Source organism: Eptatretus burgeri, chromosome 6 (genome assembly GCF_056783735.1).
Source record: "Eptatretus burgeri isolate ZD-2024b chromosome 6, Ebu_testis_v1, whole genome shotgun sequence".
Classification (NCBI taxonomy): domain Eukaryota; kingdom Metazoa; phylum Chordata; class Myxini; order Myxiniformes; family Myxinidae; genus Eptatretus; species Eptatretus burgeri.
In genome coordinates, this window is record NC_140966.1 from 52689426 (window position 1) to 52703407 (window position 13982).

A 13982-nucleotide genomic window follows, 5' to 3' on the forward strand; every position below is an offset into this window, starting at 1 on the left:
CACCTTTCTCAGCTTCACACTGTGGAAACATAGGCATTTAGGATCATTGGTATCTCCCGCGGTGAGGCTGTCTTTTGGTCTCTCACTCTCTCATGGCAGGCAGGTCGGTGGTCTTTCTGTCTTCTACCATGTCCTCTCCGGCATGCCCACACCCCCCCCCAGCCTTGCTGTCTGCGATATGTCTCCCCCCCCCCGTATTTCCGCAGGGCACTGAAGGTCTGCCAGCAACCCCATTCTGATAAAACTAACAAAATCACGAATCACTGCTCTCCTTCACCCTTTCATTCCTCTTTTTTCCCCACCTTTGGAAAAAAACTCCCACACTCTCTTCAATCCAATTATTCCCTCCAGGTCTTCAAAACAGCTGTTCACCACCACCTCTTATCTTCCCCCATCCAAAACCATGATCTTTTCTACCCCCGTTAATCCATCCCAAACCCAACTCCTTCAAATTCCCTGGCTTCCTTCCCGAAAGTTCCTTGTTGTATAAGGTCCTGAAAGTCTTTGTAATGTCCACCTTGTTTACCCCATGTTCCCCACCCCATCCCTCTCCCTTCCACAGATCTCCTAATATCTCTGTTCCCTCTGTTTTGTCCTTCCCTTTCCCACCCTCTTGTCTCCTGCCCCACTTTTTGTGCATTACGTGTTAGCTCTCATACGAGCCTCGACAATGTATACAAAAAAATTAAAATAATTAAAATAAAATAAATGTATATGATATAAAGGGATAAATAGATGATATGGGTATATGGGCAATAATAGCTGTGGGCCATTATAGTAGCGTGTTCAATTAACAATGGTATTTTTGTTCAGAATGAGCGCACGAGGCGAGACTATGCGCTCGAGACTATGCAAAGGACAATACAAATCTAGATTTGTATTGTGACCTAATTAACAAAAAACACCTTTTCAATCATAACTTGAAATTTTCCTCTAATTTTCATGATGTTGAGTCTTTTGGATAGATTGTAGATGGTGACACATTTTCTTAATTTTCACTCTATCCCTAAATGTTGAAGGTCAAGGTCATATACTGGTCCAAAAATAATATGGCCATCATTGGATCGCAGGAACTGGAGGAGGCTTACCCATGGTGATTGCTTTGTGATTGCAGATATCTCGCTATTTTTGACATCATATTTAGAACCCAATGCAAATACCTTCTGGAATATAAAACATCTTACCAATAAGAGGATTTACCTTGAAATAATAGGTGAGCAGACGTTTATTGTTGCCCCCAGTATTTTTCATGCAAAATATAAACTTCCTTTGATGTTCAGACTTTAAAATTAAGCAAACTTCCTGTGATGTTTGCTTAATTTTAGTCTGACTATTTCTAAAGCTCCTTTAGAAATGTCAGATTAAAAGTACAAACCCGATGAAATCTGATGACCATCTATACTTTGATAATCAGAAAATTATTTCTGAAACAAAGATTTAAATAAGCACAAAACTGCCATTGTTGAGGAAAGTCTTTCAATGACAAAGTAACAAAAATCTCAAAACATATTTGCTGAAAGTTGCATTATAGTTTTTGATTGTTTTACCAACCTAGATGTTTTACAAAATCAATTTCGAATTATTACATCAATTGATTCCAAGTCGATATGCTATGAGTATATTATATCTGGTATGTCATGTTTGAATCATTGCTAATATTGAATATGGTGTGAAGTGGATGCTCGTACCCTATTTAGAATGTCATGTAAAACACTCATGTCTGAGAAATATAAATGTTTATTTTTTTACCTTTCTGCTGATCTTGCTCTTCTCACAATACTTCTGCACCTACAAGGTGGGTGAAATAACAAGATGTCATGATGATACAATCTCAAATGTTTCAAATTATTATTTGTATTCTTTCAATTGTCTTATCATCTTACACAAAGACCTGCCAGCCTTTAATGTTGAGAATTAGGAATGAAAACTTCTAAAAATACAAAAGGTTGTCTCTCCAGAATTTAAGACAAACTTCAAGAATTACAATTAAAAGCATAGAAATGAGAAATAAATTTTAAAAAATCAAGTGAGAAATTTTGCATTACCAAGCAAACCTGGATGCTTATTCTCAGAGAATTCAAGGAATTATTTTTTGTATGTGCATCCATTTTTTTCCCCTCATCCACTGCAAGGAGGGTTCGGTACCTGAATCCTTGGCTCATGATGTAGAAAACCCAGGTTAAAATCATGTGTTTCTCCATTATTGTCAACCAATTCTCTTATAGTCCATGTAAAAGATGTCTATACTAATGTATACGTCCTCCATGTGATTAAATATATGTACAAGCTCAAGACCTTTCAGTACTATTCTCAAAAGTACATTTATTAGATGCACAAGGTATTGATTAATATTCGTTTCAATAAAAGACATTATCAAAGCTTTTCGACTTGCACTCTTCAGGATAAAACCGCAAACATGAAGAAGAAGCACCAAAGTCTAACTTATAAAGTTACAATGTTAATGTCCTCAATGTTGATTGGTTGAGAGAAAGAAAGGACGAGATTACCTGAATGGTGGAACCACAAAGCATCATGAATAATAAGTAGGCGGAAATGAACCATCATGAAAAATGAATAGGTGGAGATGAATCACCAAGAGCCGGCAGAAACGTAATACTAATTATCTGAGAGTTAGTGGATGGGGGGGGGGGTTCATGATGACTCAACGTTGACTGTGGTACAGTTGTCACAGTCAAACCATCATAGTTCGGACAAATTCTTTATGTCTACAAAGAATAGGGTTGGTTGACCTGATGAATGTGGCCCCCATTGCACGGAAGTGAGCTAAACTGCATCTCTACTGTGGATTTTAAGCTGGCCAATACGATATTGCTCTGCACACTGAGGATTATTCAGTAAATGGTGACCAATTGCAGAGGCACAAGGAATAGTTGTTGTACTATGTACACTCTTACAAGCCTGAGTTGATTGTCTGTTCGGTTGACTGACCTCGTCTGATCCCCAAAGGGATGTGTTGTTCAATGTGATTCTTCAATCTCAAAGATGTGCGGCCCATGTACCTAGCGTCACACTGGCAGTGAAATTCGTAAATAATCTTACTTGTATGAGAGACGGGCAGAATGTCTTTCTGGACTGACGGAAGCAACCAGCGGGTGGTGAAAATCACTTGTAATTGAACAGCATTGTAAGAATGGGACTATCTGTTTGATCAAAGCACCAATCCCAAAAAAAGAAAAACCAGACTGGGTTTGATTCTTGGCCAGCTGAGTCGGCTCCTGAATCAAACCCAGACTAGACAGCTCAAAAGTTAGCTTACCTCTGCACACCATCCTGACAGGACTCCACAGATGGTAAAACACACGATAATAAATGAGATCAGAAAATTATGACAAGATACACAATGTTTAAAATGAAGTGTAACTGTGGTTTATTTTAAAGTTTCACAATACGCATGTAAAGACCTGCCATGAGGATTAGTGTACAAAACATATCAGTATTGTAGCAAAACCGATTACTATTATATATACTGTCGGACCCAGGCATTTGTGGATTCGCTACTCGATACCCCACGTATTCACGGTTGATAAAATGTGACCTGCTTCTACATTCACGACCCTGTGCTTCACAATTCCATGTTTTATCGTGGGTGCAAAAAAACATAGCTTCCACAAGCCACGCTACAAGGCATGTCCCACCATTCACATTATAAACATAGCTGTGCGGCATGTCCCACCATTCGTGCTATAAAGACGCTCCACCATTGCCTACCCCCGCCTACCCACTGAGAGGTATCTGGCAGAAAGAAAGAGGGTAGTCTACCAGCTGCTGTGTAAGACATCACCCCCCCCCCTCGAGTTACACAATTAAAACGCTTCACCGCATCCTTCACCAACTGCGTAAAGCATTATCCCCTACGAGTCACATAATTAAAAATTTTCCCTGTATCTATTACAAGCTGCTGAAGATGTTATCCACCGTGAGTAACACAATTAAAATGCTTCCTCGCATCTCCAAACAGCTGCATAAGACGTTATCATCCACCACCATCCCCCACAAACAATGGGCAGACTCCTCACCCCTCCTGCAGCTACCCACAATTCTCACATGATGACTTATGTGCGTGTCCTGGGTCTCAATTATTCTTCTCATTACGCTGCTTTGACCGGTGTTTTACCTCTCGCTCCGTTCATTCTGCTCATTGATCAAACATGGCTCGCAAGCACTAGACCAGTGTCGGATATGCGGCGACTGCCATGAGACAGAAGAAAGTAATGAGTGAGCAACAAATTGGAGCTGCTGAGCCAGCTTTCACAAGAGAAGAGATTGTGGCCTCTGTGCGCAGATTATATGGAAGAATGAGAAGGTGATCCGAAAAAGTGTTGCGGAGAGCGCTGTACCGAGCACCAAAGTGGTCACCCAGGTCTGAGACATCCACATAGAAAGGATGGAGAAGGCTCTCAACATATGGATGGAGGGCAACGTGCAGAACAACATGCCTTTAAGTGGACCTCTCATTAGCGTAAAGGCAATGCGTATGTACACGCATCTGCCTAATGTGGGTGGCACCAGCACAAGTGATGCGGGTCCGAGTGATGCGGGTACTATCAGCCCCAGTCCATTCTGGGTGAGCAGGGGATGGTTTGACCACTTCAAGAAACGCTACGGTCACGACAACGTGAAACTGTCAGGCGAGTGTACCCCCCAGACCACGAAGCGGCCGATACGTTCTCTGCTCAACTCACACACAGCTCATCAAAGAGGAGTATGTTCCAGAGCAGGTGTTCAACACTAACGAGACTGGCCTGTTTTGGAGGAAGATGCCAAAGTGAACTTTTATCTCGAAGCACGAGAGGACAGCATCGGGGTTCAAGGCCGCAAAGGACCGGGTATCTCTTCTCCTCTGCACAAACAGAAAAGGGGACTGCACGACGAAGCACATGATGCTGTCCCATTCCCTGAACCCACGTGCTCTCAAGGGCAAGAACAAGCACATTCTGCCTGCATTTTGGAGGGCCAACAGGAGGGCAATGGTAATGGCAGCAATTTTCATGGACTGGTTCCACAACTGTTTCGTCCCTCAGGTGGAGAGGTACCTGGCAGAAAGAAAACCTTACATTCAAGGTTCTGCTCATCGATAATGCTCCTGGCCACCACAGGGACCTGAACATGGCTCACCCGAATGTCAAGATCTTCCTGCTGTCCAAAACCACCTCCTTGATCCAGCGAATTGACCAAGGGGTAGTCCCCACTTTCAAATGTATTATACTCACCACACCTTGGATGCGATGGACTTTCTAAATTTAACCCAGAGCTCACCATCGGGCAGTGTTGGAAAGAGTTCAACATAACTCACTGCATCAGCGCCATCAGAGTCGCTGGGTGAGGTGAGAGCCTCCACCATCAACGCCTGCTGGCACAACCGGTGGCCACAGGCAATGAGGAACTTTACAAGTTTTCCCAACAACATGGAAGAGAGGCATGAAATTGCCGGATTGGCACAGCGGGTGGGAGGAGAAGGCTTTGACAATATGGTGCCTGAGGAGTTGATGATCTTATGGCCTTACATGCCAAGGAGCTCACCGAGGAGTTGGATGCTATTATCAAGGTTTCTGAGGAGGAGGAGGAGGAGGAGGAGGAGGAGGAGGAAGAGGTGTTGAGGTTCAACCTCATGGTGAAGTTCCTGGGTGAGATGCTGCAGGCCATGTGGTCAATTTCCGATGGCATAATGCTTATCCGGTCATGGAGCGTTACCTCAAGTTCAAGAGAAGGTTGGATGATGTGATGTACCCATACATCGAAACTTGTGGAAATCTGCCAGACAGCTCTCGATCATGCATTTATTTATTTTTCGCCCTGGTCCCTCCGCCTCAGGAATATCAGCACCCTCTCCTACCTCCCCTCAGTGCACGACTCATCAACGACCTCACCTGCATCGGCTTCAGCACCCTCGCCTCCATTCCTTTCAGTGCATGACTCATCAGGTGCATGACTGGGTCGACTTGAGAGGAGTTTATTGAGTTCACAAGATTTTAATTCACCATCATCATATGAAAGGTTGCATGTGCTTATGTCAATAAAAATTTGAAACGATACCTGCTGTTTTTTGTTTTTCTCCCTTTTACAGTACGGTTCGTTAAGCACTTTTCATAAACTGTAATCACATTCCTTCAATAAACATTGTAAACGGTACCTACATTGTAAACGGTACCTACCTACATGTTGTCATTTTTTTGGAAGCTTTTTTATGAAACTGTAATCATGTGCATTTGTGGTTTAAAATATTTTATACTTTCAAAATTTTCCCTGATGAATCAGGAACTGCCGATAACCTATCCCCTCATTTTCCATTGGAACAATGCATGACTTTCGCGGTGTCCCCATTCATGGCATTTTTCATGAATCATGAACCGCCAGGCACCTATCCCCCTTTTTCCCTTTGAAACAATTCCCTGAAATTTGTGGGGTCGACATTCGCGGCATTTTCATGAATCAGGAACCGCCGATAACCTATCCCCCCTTTTTCCATTGATGAAACAATGCCCTGACATTCACTAATTCAACATTCGCGGCATTTTCCAAGAATATATCCTCCACGAATGTCGGGTTCTGACAGTACATCATAATTTTTTTTTAATTCACATCCATTCAACTTTGGAATATCCTTCATTCCCCCTTTCTTTATTGAAGCTTCATTGTCTCATGGAGTTGAAGTTGAAAGTTCTATCATGCCATCACTCAAAATGGCAATTTATTATGCTGAGCACACAAATTGAGAGTCGAAATGATGATCATCAAATACCCACCTTGAACAAATTTATGTTATCCATTCCGGCTGCAAACAAAAAATCATTGATGGATTTCACCTCCGTACCTGAATTGAAAAAAAAAACGAACATTTGTTTGTTAATCTAACAGACTTCAATCAATTGTATTCAAAAAAGTCAATTTAGCAAAGTCAAAAAAATTGGATTCTTTTCATGTTGTTACCTTGTGTTTTAATAGTTTGAAGATTTGGGTTTGAACCAACTTTTCCTGGAATGCAACACGTCAAATCACAATTATTTATTGACAAGGACAACCTAAACAAAATCTGTTGCATATTATCAACAAGAAAAAGAGCAATAAGAGAGCGCAGACCCTCACCAGGACTTATTTTGTGTGGTGTTGGTGTAGTTTTGAAGGGTGCATTTTGTGTGGCGTTTGTGTACTGGTGTGTTCGGTAATTAATAAGAGACATAATTAGAACTGCCATTTGAGAACTGCTGGCAGTGATGATCGGGTACCAAGATGTCCCGCTTTGATGCAACCCGCTTTGATTGGACACCTGACCCTGCACATGACATTTCTTCTTATTATTATTATTCAATTGAATTCAGAATGGGATTAAATTAATTCAAATCAAATTTAAATAAATTAAATAAATGATTTAAATAAATTAAAATAAATTAAATTAACCAACAAAACAAATAAATAATTAAATAATTTGAATTTAAATAAATTAAATATATAAACAAAGATTAAATAAATTCAGTTCAAATCAAATGGAACACCAAATACTGTCGGTACAGTACTGCAATGGAGTCATCAGAAGGAACTCAAACAAGCAAAGAGCAAATATTAAGTCATCAGGAGGTACCTGGATAGGAGTGGAGTTTCAGCTGCTACACCTCTACCCTCAAACCCATCCAGGTGCAGCCAAGTGAGGCATATACAACAAAAAAAAAACCCAGATTATAAAACAAGCAAATAATTCTGGCTTCCAGACCATGTGTCTGATCACGTTGAAATTTAAAATTTATATTTCCCATCACTATCAGATTATTATTGTGAAGTTTTACATCGATCGATGAAGCGGTTCAAGGGAAATTTTTTTTTAAGCTTTTCGTTCAATCCAATGTGGCTGCCAAATCATGTGACCTATCAATTATTTGTGAATAACCTGGTATCCCCAAGGCTTGGGGAACGTGTGTAATGTTTCCCCTCAATCTGTCCAGCCGTTCTGGAGAAGATTGTTATAGGTTTTAGGGTAAATCCAATATAGCAGATAAATCATGACCTATGACGTCATATGTGGGAACGTTTCGTTCTTCATGGATCGGCGGTCATAGCTGTAAAGTTTCGCCTCAATCTATTCAGCTTTTTCAGAACAGAAGACTTTTGAAGGTTTTTTAAATTTTTTTTTAAATATTGCTGCCGAACCACGTGACCGATGTCAATTTTTTTGTCAACTAATTTTTCCCAAGATGAACCTCAAAAATTTTCATACTGATTGGATGTAGCATTCTACATATGCAATTATGACATCATAACCAAGGCACCTTTGATATCATACAAAAATAACACTTATTCCCCATGTGAAGTAATTGCCATGTGCCAAGTTGATAAATTTTTCCATGGTGTGGTTTCAGAGATTCAGTGGTCCCAAGTTTTTCTTTTTTTTTTCCAACATGGCTGCTATCCAACATTTCCAACAACATCCAACACACCACGTGACCTATGACCATCATCATTAAAACATTATACATGAGTAGTCGCTCCGATAGTGAAAATTTTGTGTCAATCCGACAAGCGATTGCAGAGAAAAATCACTCAGGTGTTCTGTGCGGAAAAAACAAACAAATAAGCAGTCATAGACTGGTACTTACGAAATCGTCAACTTGACCTCTGACCTTGTCTAATAAAAGCTGTCTCGAGAGAAGGTAGCGACGCAAACCAGAACTTTCTATGATGATTCTGTACCAAACCCCTCATAAAACATCCGATTTTTACAAGAATTTTGACAACCGAGTGTTAAGCATATTTAACCATTACCAACATTGAAGACAGGATTGAAATTGACTTTAAAACGAGCGCGTAATGCCGTGTGTTACAATCCCCTCATAAGCATAATCTTCATTTAAGCCTTAGATACGACACCTGACATAAATCTTATAAAATATCCGATTTTTACCAGCATTTCGACAACCGAGTATGAAGCATACTAAGCCATTACCAAAAGTGAAAACAGGATTGAAATTGACTTTAAAACGAGCGCGCAATGCCGTGTGTTACAATCCCCCTCATTAGCATAATCTTCAGTTAAGCCTCAGACACGACACCCAACATAAATCTCATAAAACATCCGATTTTTACAAGAATTTCGACAAGCGAGTGTTAAGCATACTTAACCGTTACCAAAAGTGAAAACAGAATTGCGATCAGAGTTAAAACGAACTCGTAACGTCGACCGAAGCAAAAATCTCCATTCCTCACGCAATTATTTAATGTTATTTTATCAAAGTCACAAAACCGTAATATTCGGCCATCCACCAACAATCTTTACACAATCCGACGGCTTAGCGAGTCAGGCATGTGATGATAACCTTTATTGGGATAAAAAATGACTTTTAAACACCATCAGGTCAGGTATGGGAGCATGTGCCAGAACAGCGCGTTGCTGCGTCCACTTTCCGCCGGTACTCCAGGGGCCTCCGTCTGGCCATCCCCCAGGCAGATGCCAGGCCCATCCCCATCTCCTTGAGATGATGGTCAACCTGCTGCAACCACGAGGCACGTGGTCGGCCCACTGGCCTCCTCCACTCATGAGACTCCCTCGCTGAGAGAATCTGATGAGCAGGATCAGCATCAGGAAAAAGAGCCACATGTCCATACAGCCGCAACTGACGCTCACGGACTATGCAGGTAACAAATCTTATCCGAGTCTCTCTCAGCAACCGCTCGTTGGACACAAAATCCGACCAGCGATAGCCAAGGATTCTCCGAAGAGACCTGGTACCAAAGGAATTAAGTCTCCGTCTCAGATCCTTGGTCAGAGTCCAAGTCTCGCATCCATAGAGCAAGACTGGAAGTACCAAGGACCTGAAGACTCGGACTTTCGTCCTCCTGCACAGGTACCGGCAGCGCCACACCCCATGATCCAGTGAATCCATGACTCCCCAGGCCCGATCCAGACGTCTATTGACCTCTGACTCGCAGCCAGCAGAGACATGAATATCACTGCCAAGGTAAGTGAATCTCTCCACGACCTCAACATCCTCACCACAAACAGACACAGACAGGACAGCAGCATCCAAGATGTCACCGAAAGCCTGGATCTTAGTTTTGACCGAAGAAACCCGTAATCCCAGCGGCTCCGACTCCTCATTCAGCACCTCGAGGGCCCCCAAAAGGATGTCTAAAGTCTCCGCAAAGATGACTGCATCATCTGCAAAATCAAGGTCCGAGATCTTGACATTCCCAAACGATGCACCGCAACTTGATCTCTCCGACATCCTCCCTAAAATCCAGTCCATACAAGTGCTGAAAAGTTTGGGGGCCAGAACACATCCCTGACGAACTCCAGTAGCAACTGGAAATAAGTCAGAGATGGTACCACCACACTTCACAGCACTCTCAGTACCAGAGTAGAGTTCAGACATCAGATCGATCAGTTTTGGTGGCACCCCACGAAGACCAAGAATCCTCCAGAGGACATCCCGATTCACTGAATCGAACGCTTTACAGAGATCAACATAGGCTGCAAGCAGCCCCTGACGAAACTCTCGTCTGCGTTCGGTGAGGACACGAAGGGCAAGGATACGGTCAATCGTTGACCTCTTTGGTGTAAAGCCTGACTGCTCTGGACGCTGGTGCTCAGGCAGATGGTGGCGAACCCTATCAAGAATTATCGGAGCAAAGACCTTGCCCGGCACTGAGAGCAGCGTCACCCCTCGGTAGTTGTTGCAGTCATGGCGATCATCCTTCCCTTTCCAGAGAGGGACAACAAGGCCCCTCTTCCAGTCAGTTGGGATGATGCCTGTGTTCCAGGCAGAGCACAAAACTGCATGCAACGACACGAGTGCAGCATTTCCACCAGCCTTGAGAAGTTCGGCATGGATGCCACAGATCCCTGGAGCTTTGCCCCGTTTCAACTGGTTCACCGCAGCCCGTGTTTCCACAAGCGAAGGTGGACCACAGTTGATTCGAGGGTCAGCAACAGGGATTGTAACTCCCTTGACGTCCAACTCGACAGCTGGGGGATCAGCCTGGGACAACCGCTCAAAATAACCGGCCCAGCGGGCCTTCACGTCAGACTCCTCTGTCAAGAGCCTACCACTCTCTGCTCGAACTGCAGTGCTCCGAGGGATGGGCTTAGATGAACGTAATGCGCGAATTCCACTGTAAGCGGGACGAGAATCACCTGTCCACAGGTGATGCTCTACCCCCTCACAGATTCCTCGCACATAGGCCTCCTTGACCACCCTCAGTGCATGTACAGTTTCACGCCTCAGCTCCCTGAACAGCTCAGCTCTGCCATTCAGCCTGGCCCTGCGACTCTGGTCAATGGCATCCAGTGTCCCTTGAGAGAGAAAATTCTTCTTTGCCCTGCGGTGAGCTCCAAGACATCCACCGGCAACATCAAGGACGGTGGTCTTGAAGGCGCTCCACAACTCTTCAGGACCCCCCAAAGCACCCAGACCCCCACAAGTGTCCACTCAGCCTGTTCGCAAACTCCTCAGCTACTCTCTCATCCCTGAGCTTGCCAACATCCAGCCTAGGCTGGGATGGTACCATTCTCCAGGATTTAAGGTGCAGCTTTAGAGTTGCTACAACAAGCCTGTGGTCAGTATTGAGGAACTGAGCACTCCGGTAGACCCTGCAGTTCTGGATCATCCTCCAACGACCGTCAATGAGGACATGGTCAATCTCCTTTGCCACACCGCCAGCGTTGGAATACCAAGTCCAGCGATGAGCTTGTGGGCGCTGAAACCATGAACCAGCCACCCTAAGTCCATGACTTCTTGCAAAGTCAAGGAACTTAGTGCTATTCTGGTTCATAGTTCTTGACCCAAGGGGACCAACACACACCTCATAACCATCCCGATCAGTTCCAGTCGATGCATTGAAATCCCCCAAGACGAGAACAGTATCTCGCCTTGGGCACTGATCAACCACAGACTGGAGTGTGGCGTAGAATGCATCCTTCACGGTGAGGTCACTCGCCTCAGTCGGAGCATAAACAGAGACCAGGGAAATGACACCTAAGGAGTGACGAATCCTTAATCTCATAATACGCTCGTTGACCGGTGTTACCTCAATTATCACTGGGGTCAGCTTATTGGACACAGCTACAGCAACTCCTTGGGTATGGTAACCATCAGAGAGACCAGACCAATAGTAGGTGTAACCACCCACCATTATCTCGCCGCAATCCGGTCTCCGAACCTCAGAGAGAGCTGCAATCCCGATGTCCAAACGCTTGAGCTCAGATGATAACAGAGACAGGTGATCATCCTCTCTTAGGGATAGGACATTCCAGGCACCCACCCAAAGGGACCGCCTCAGGTTAACCCAAGGAGACCGCCGTCTGGTGGACGACACCTCAGCACCACTCCGACACACTCTCCCGCAATCTGACCCAGGGATGTTACCCCGTGGTTTCCCTCCTATCAAAGATTGGGGGTCCCGAAGGCTTTGCCCCAATCCCGTCATCCGGTGAGCTGCCCTGCAAAGGGAAGCTGCACAGGAGCTACTCCCACGGAGTGGGTTTTCAGATTTTTTTTGCGTTTTGCAGAATGAAGGGTTTTACGGTGGCCGAAGTGCAAATCCTGCCACCAACCTCCTAATAAGAAGTAACCCAACTGCAGGAGGACGTCCGCAGACACAGTTGGGCACTAGATATGGATGGCCGTTGGCTCACAAGGAGCTCCTCCGCCCTTTGACAGGTTTTGTTTTTAATCCTGCTGGGTGTCCATATCCAAACACCCTCCTCACCAGAAAACCTGGTTGGGGAGACGGTTTAGTCGCCGACAACCCGACCATGGAACAGGTTAGTACAGGTTTACATGGTACCTGTAGCAGGTCACAGATCGAAAACACCGTCAGCGCGCACACGCAAAACGATTACGTGACTCAACGATGCGTCCGCTCAAGCGCGCTGCACCACGTGATGAGCTGTGACGCGGCGAGTGAAATATTTTTTATACAATCTTAAAACGTCTCCAAAACATCCGATTTTTACCAGAATTTCGACAACCGAGTGTTAAGCATCCTAAGCGATCGCAAAAACCGATGACAAAATTAAAATCTAAGTTAAAACGAACTCGTAACGTCGACCGAAGCAAAAATACTCCATTTCTCCACATGATTTTACGGAATTATGTTTGACCTCACTGTGACCTTGACCTATGACCGATTTTGACCAAAATCTAATCAGCGCTAGCCATCACCCTCCTGAATCACATGGTGTAATTTGACATTGGTATATTCTTCCGTTCTCGAGTTATCGTGCACACAAACACACACACAAACAAACAAACACACACACAAACAGAGGACGGAAGTCATCAATATACTTACGAAATCTAAAAAATAAGCAGTCATAGACTGGTACTTACGAAATCGTCAACTTAACCTCTGACCTTGTCTAATAAAAGCTGTCTCGAGAGAAGGTTGCAACGCAAACCAGAAGTTTCCACGGTGATTGTGTACCAAACCATCAAAAATCGAATGTGTGGATGTTTGACCTCACTGTGACCTTCACCTTTGACCGATTTTGACCAAAATCTAATCAGCGCAAGCCATCACCCTCCTGAATCAGGTGGTGTAATTTGACATTGGTAGCTTCTTCCGTTCTCGAGTTAACTGTACCAAACCATCAGAAATCGAATGTTTGACCTCACTGTGACCTTGACCTTTGACAGATTTTCACCAAATTCTAATCAGCGCTAGCCATCACCCTCCTGAATCCCGTGGTGTAATTTGACATTGGTCGCTTCTTCCGTTCTCAAGTTATCGTGCCTACAAACAAACAAACAAACAAGCAGTCATAGACTGGTACTTACGAAATCGTCAACTTGACCTCTGACTTTGTCTAATAAAAGCTGTCTCGAGAGAAGGTAGCAACGCAAACCAGAAGTTTCCATGATGATTCTGCACCAAACCATCAAAAATTGAATGTTTGACCTCACTGTGACCTTGACCTTTGACCGATTTTGACCAAAATCTAATCAGCGCTAGCCATCACCCTCCTGAATCACGTG

At 43.9% G+C, this 13982-nt stretch overlaps 1 protein-coding gene across 8 annotated transcripts in view; it reads right to left on the reverse strand.

Annotated features, from left to right (window-relative positions):
* The window catches only part of DDX11 (DEAD/H-box helicase 11), a 127488-nt gene that overhangs the window by 43122 nt on the left and 70384 nt on the right, over positions 1–13982 (reverse strand). For all 8 annotated transcript variants that reach the window (XR_015059198.1, XM_085885042.1, XM_085885037.1 and 5 more), the window contains 3 exons: positions 6949–6993; positions 6765–6832; positions 1750–1788 (listed from right to left, as the gene is read on the reverse strand). Coding sequence is in view for 7 of the 8 variants with exons in the window: in XM_085885042.1 (XP_085741168.1) it covers positions 1750–1788; positions 6765–6832; positions 6949–6993 (152 nt within the window). In the remaining variant the exon portion in view is untranslated. The remainder of the gene's footprint in view (positions 1–1749; positions 1789–6764; positions 6833–6948; positions 6994–13982) is intronic.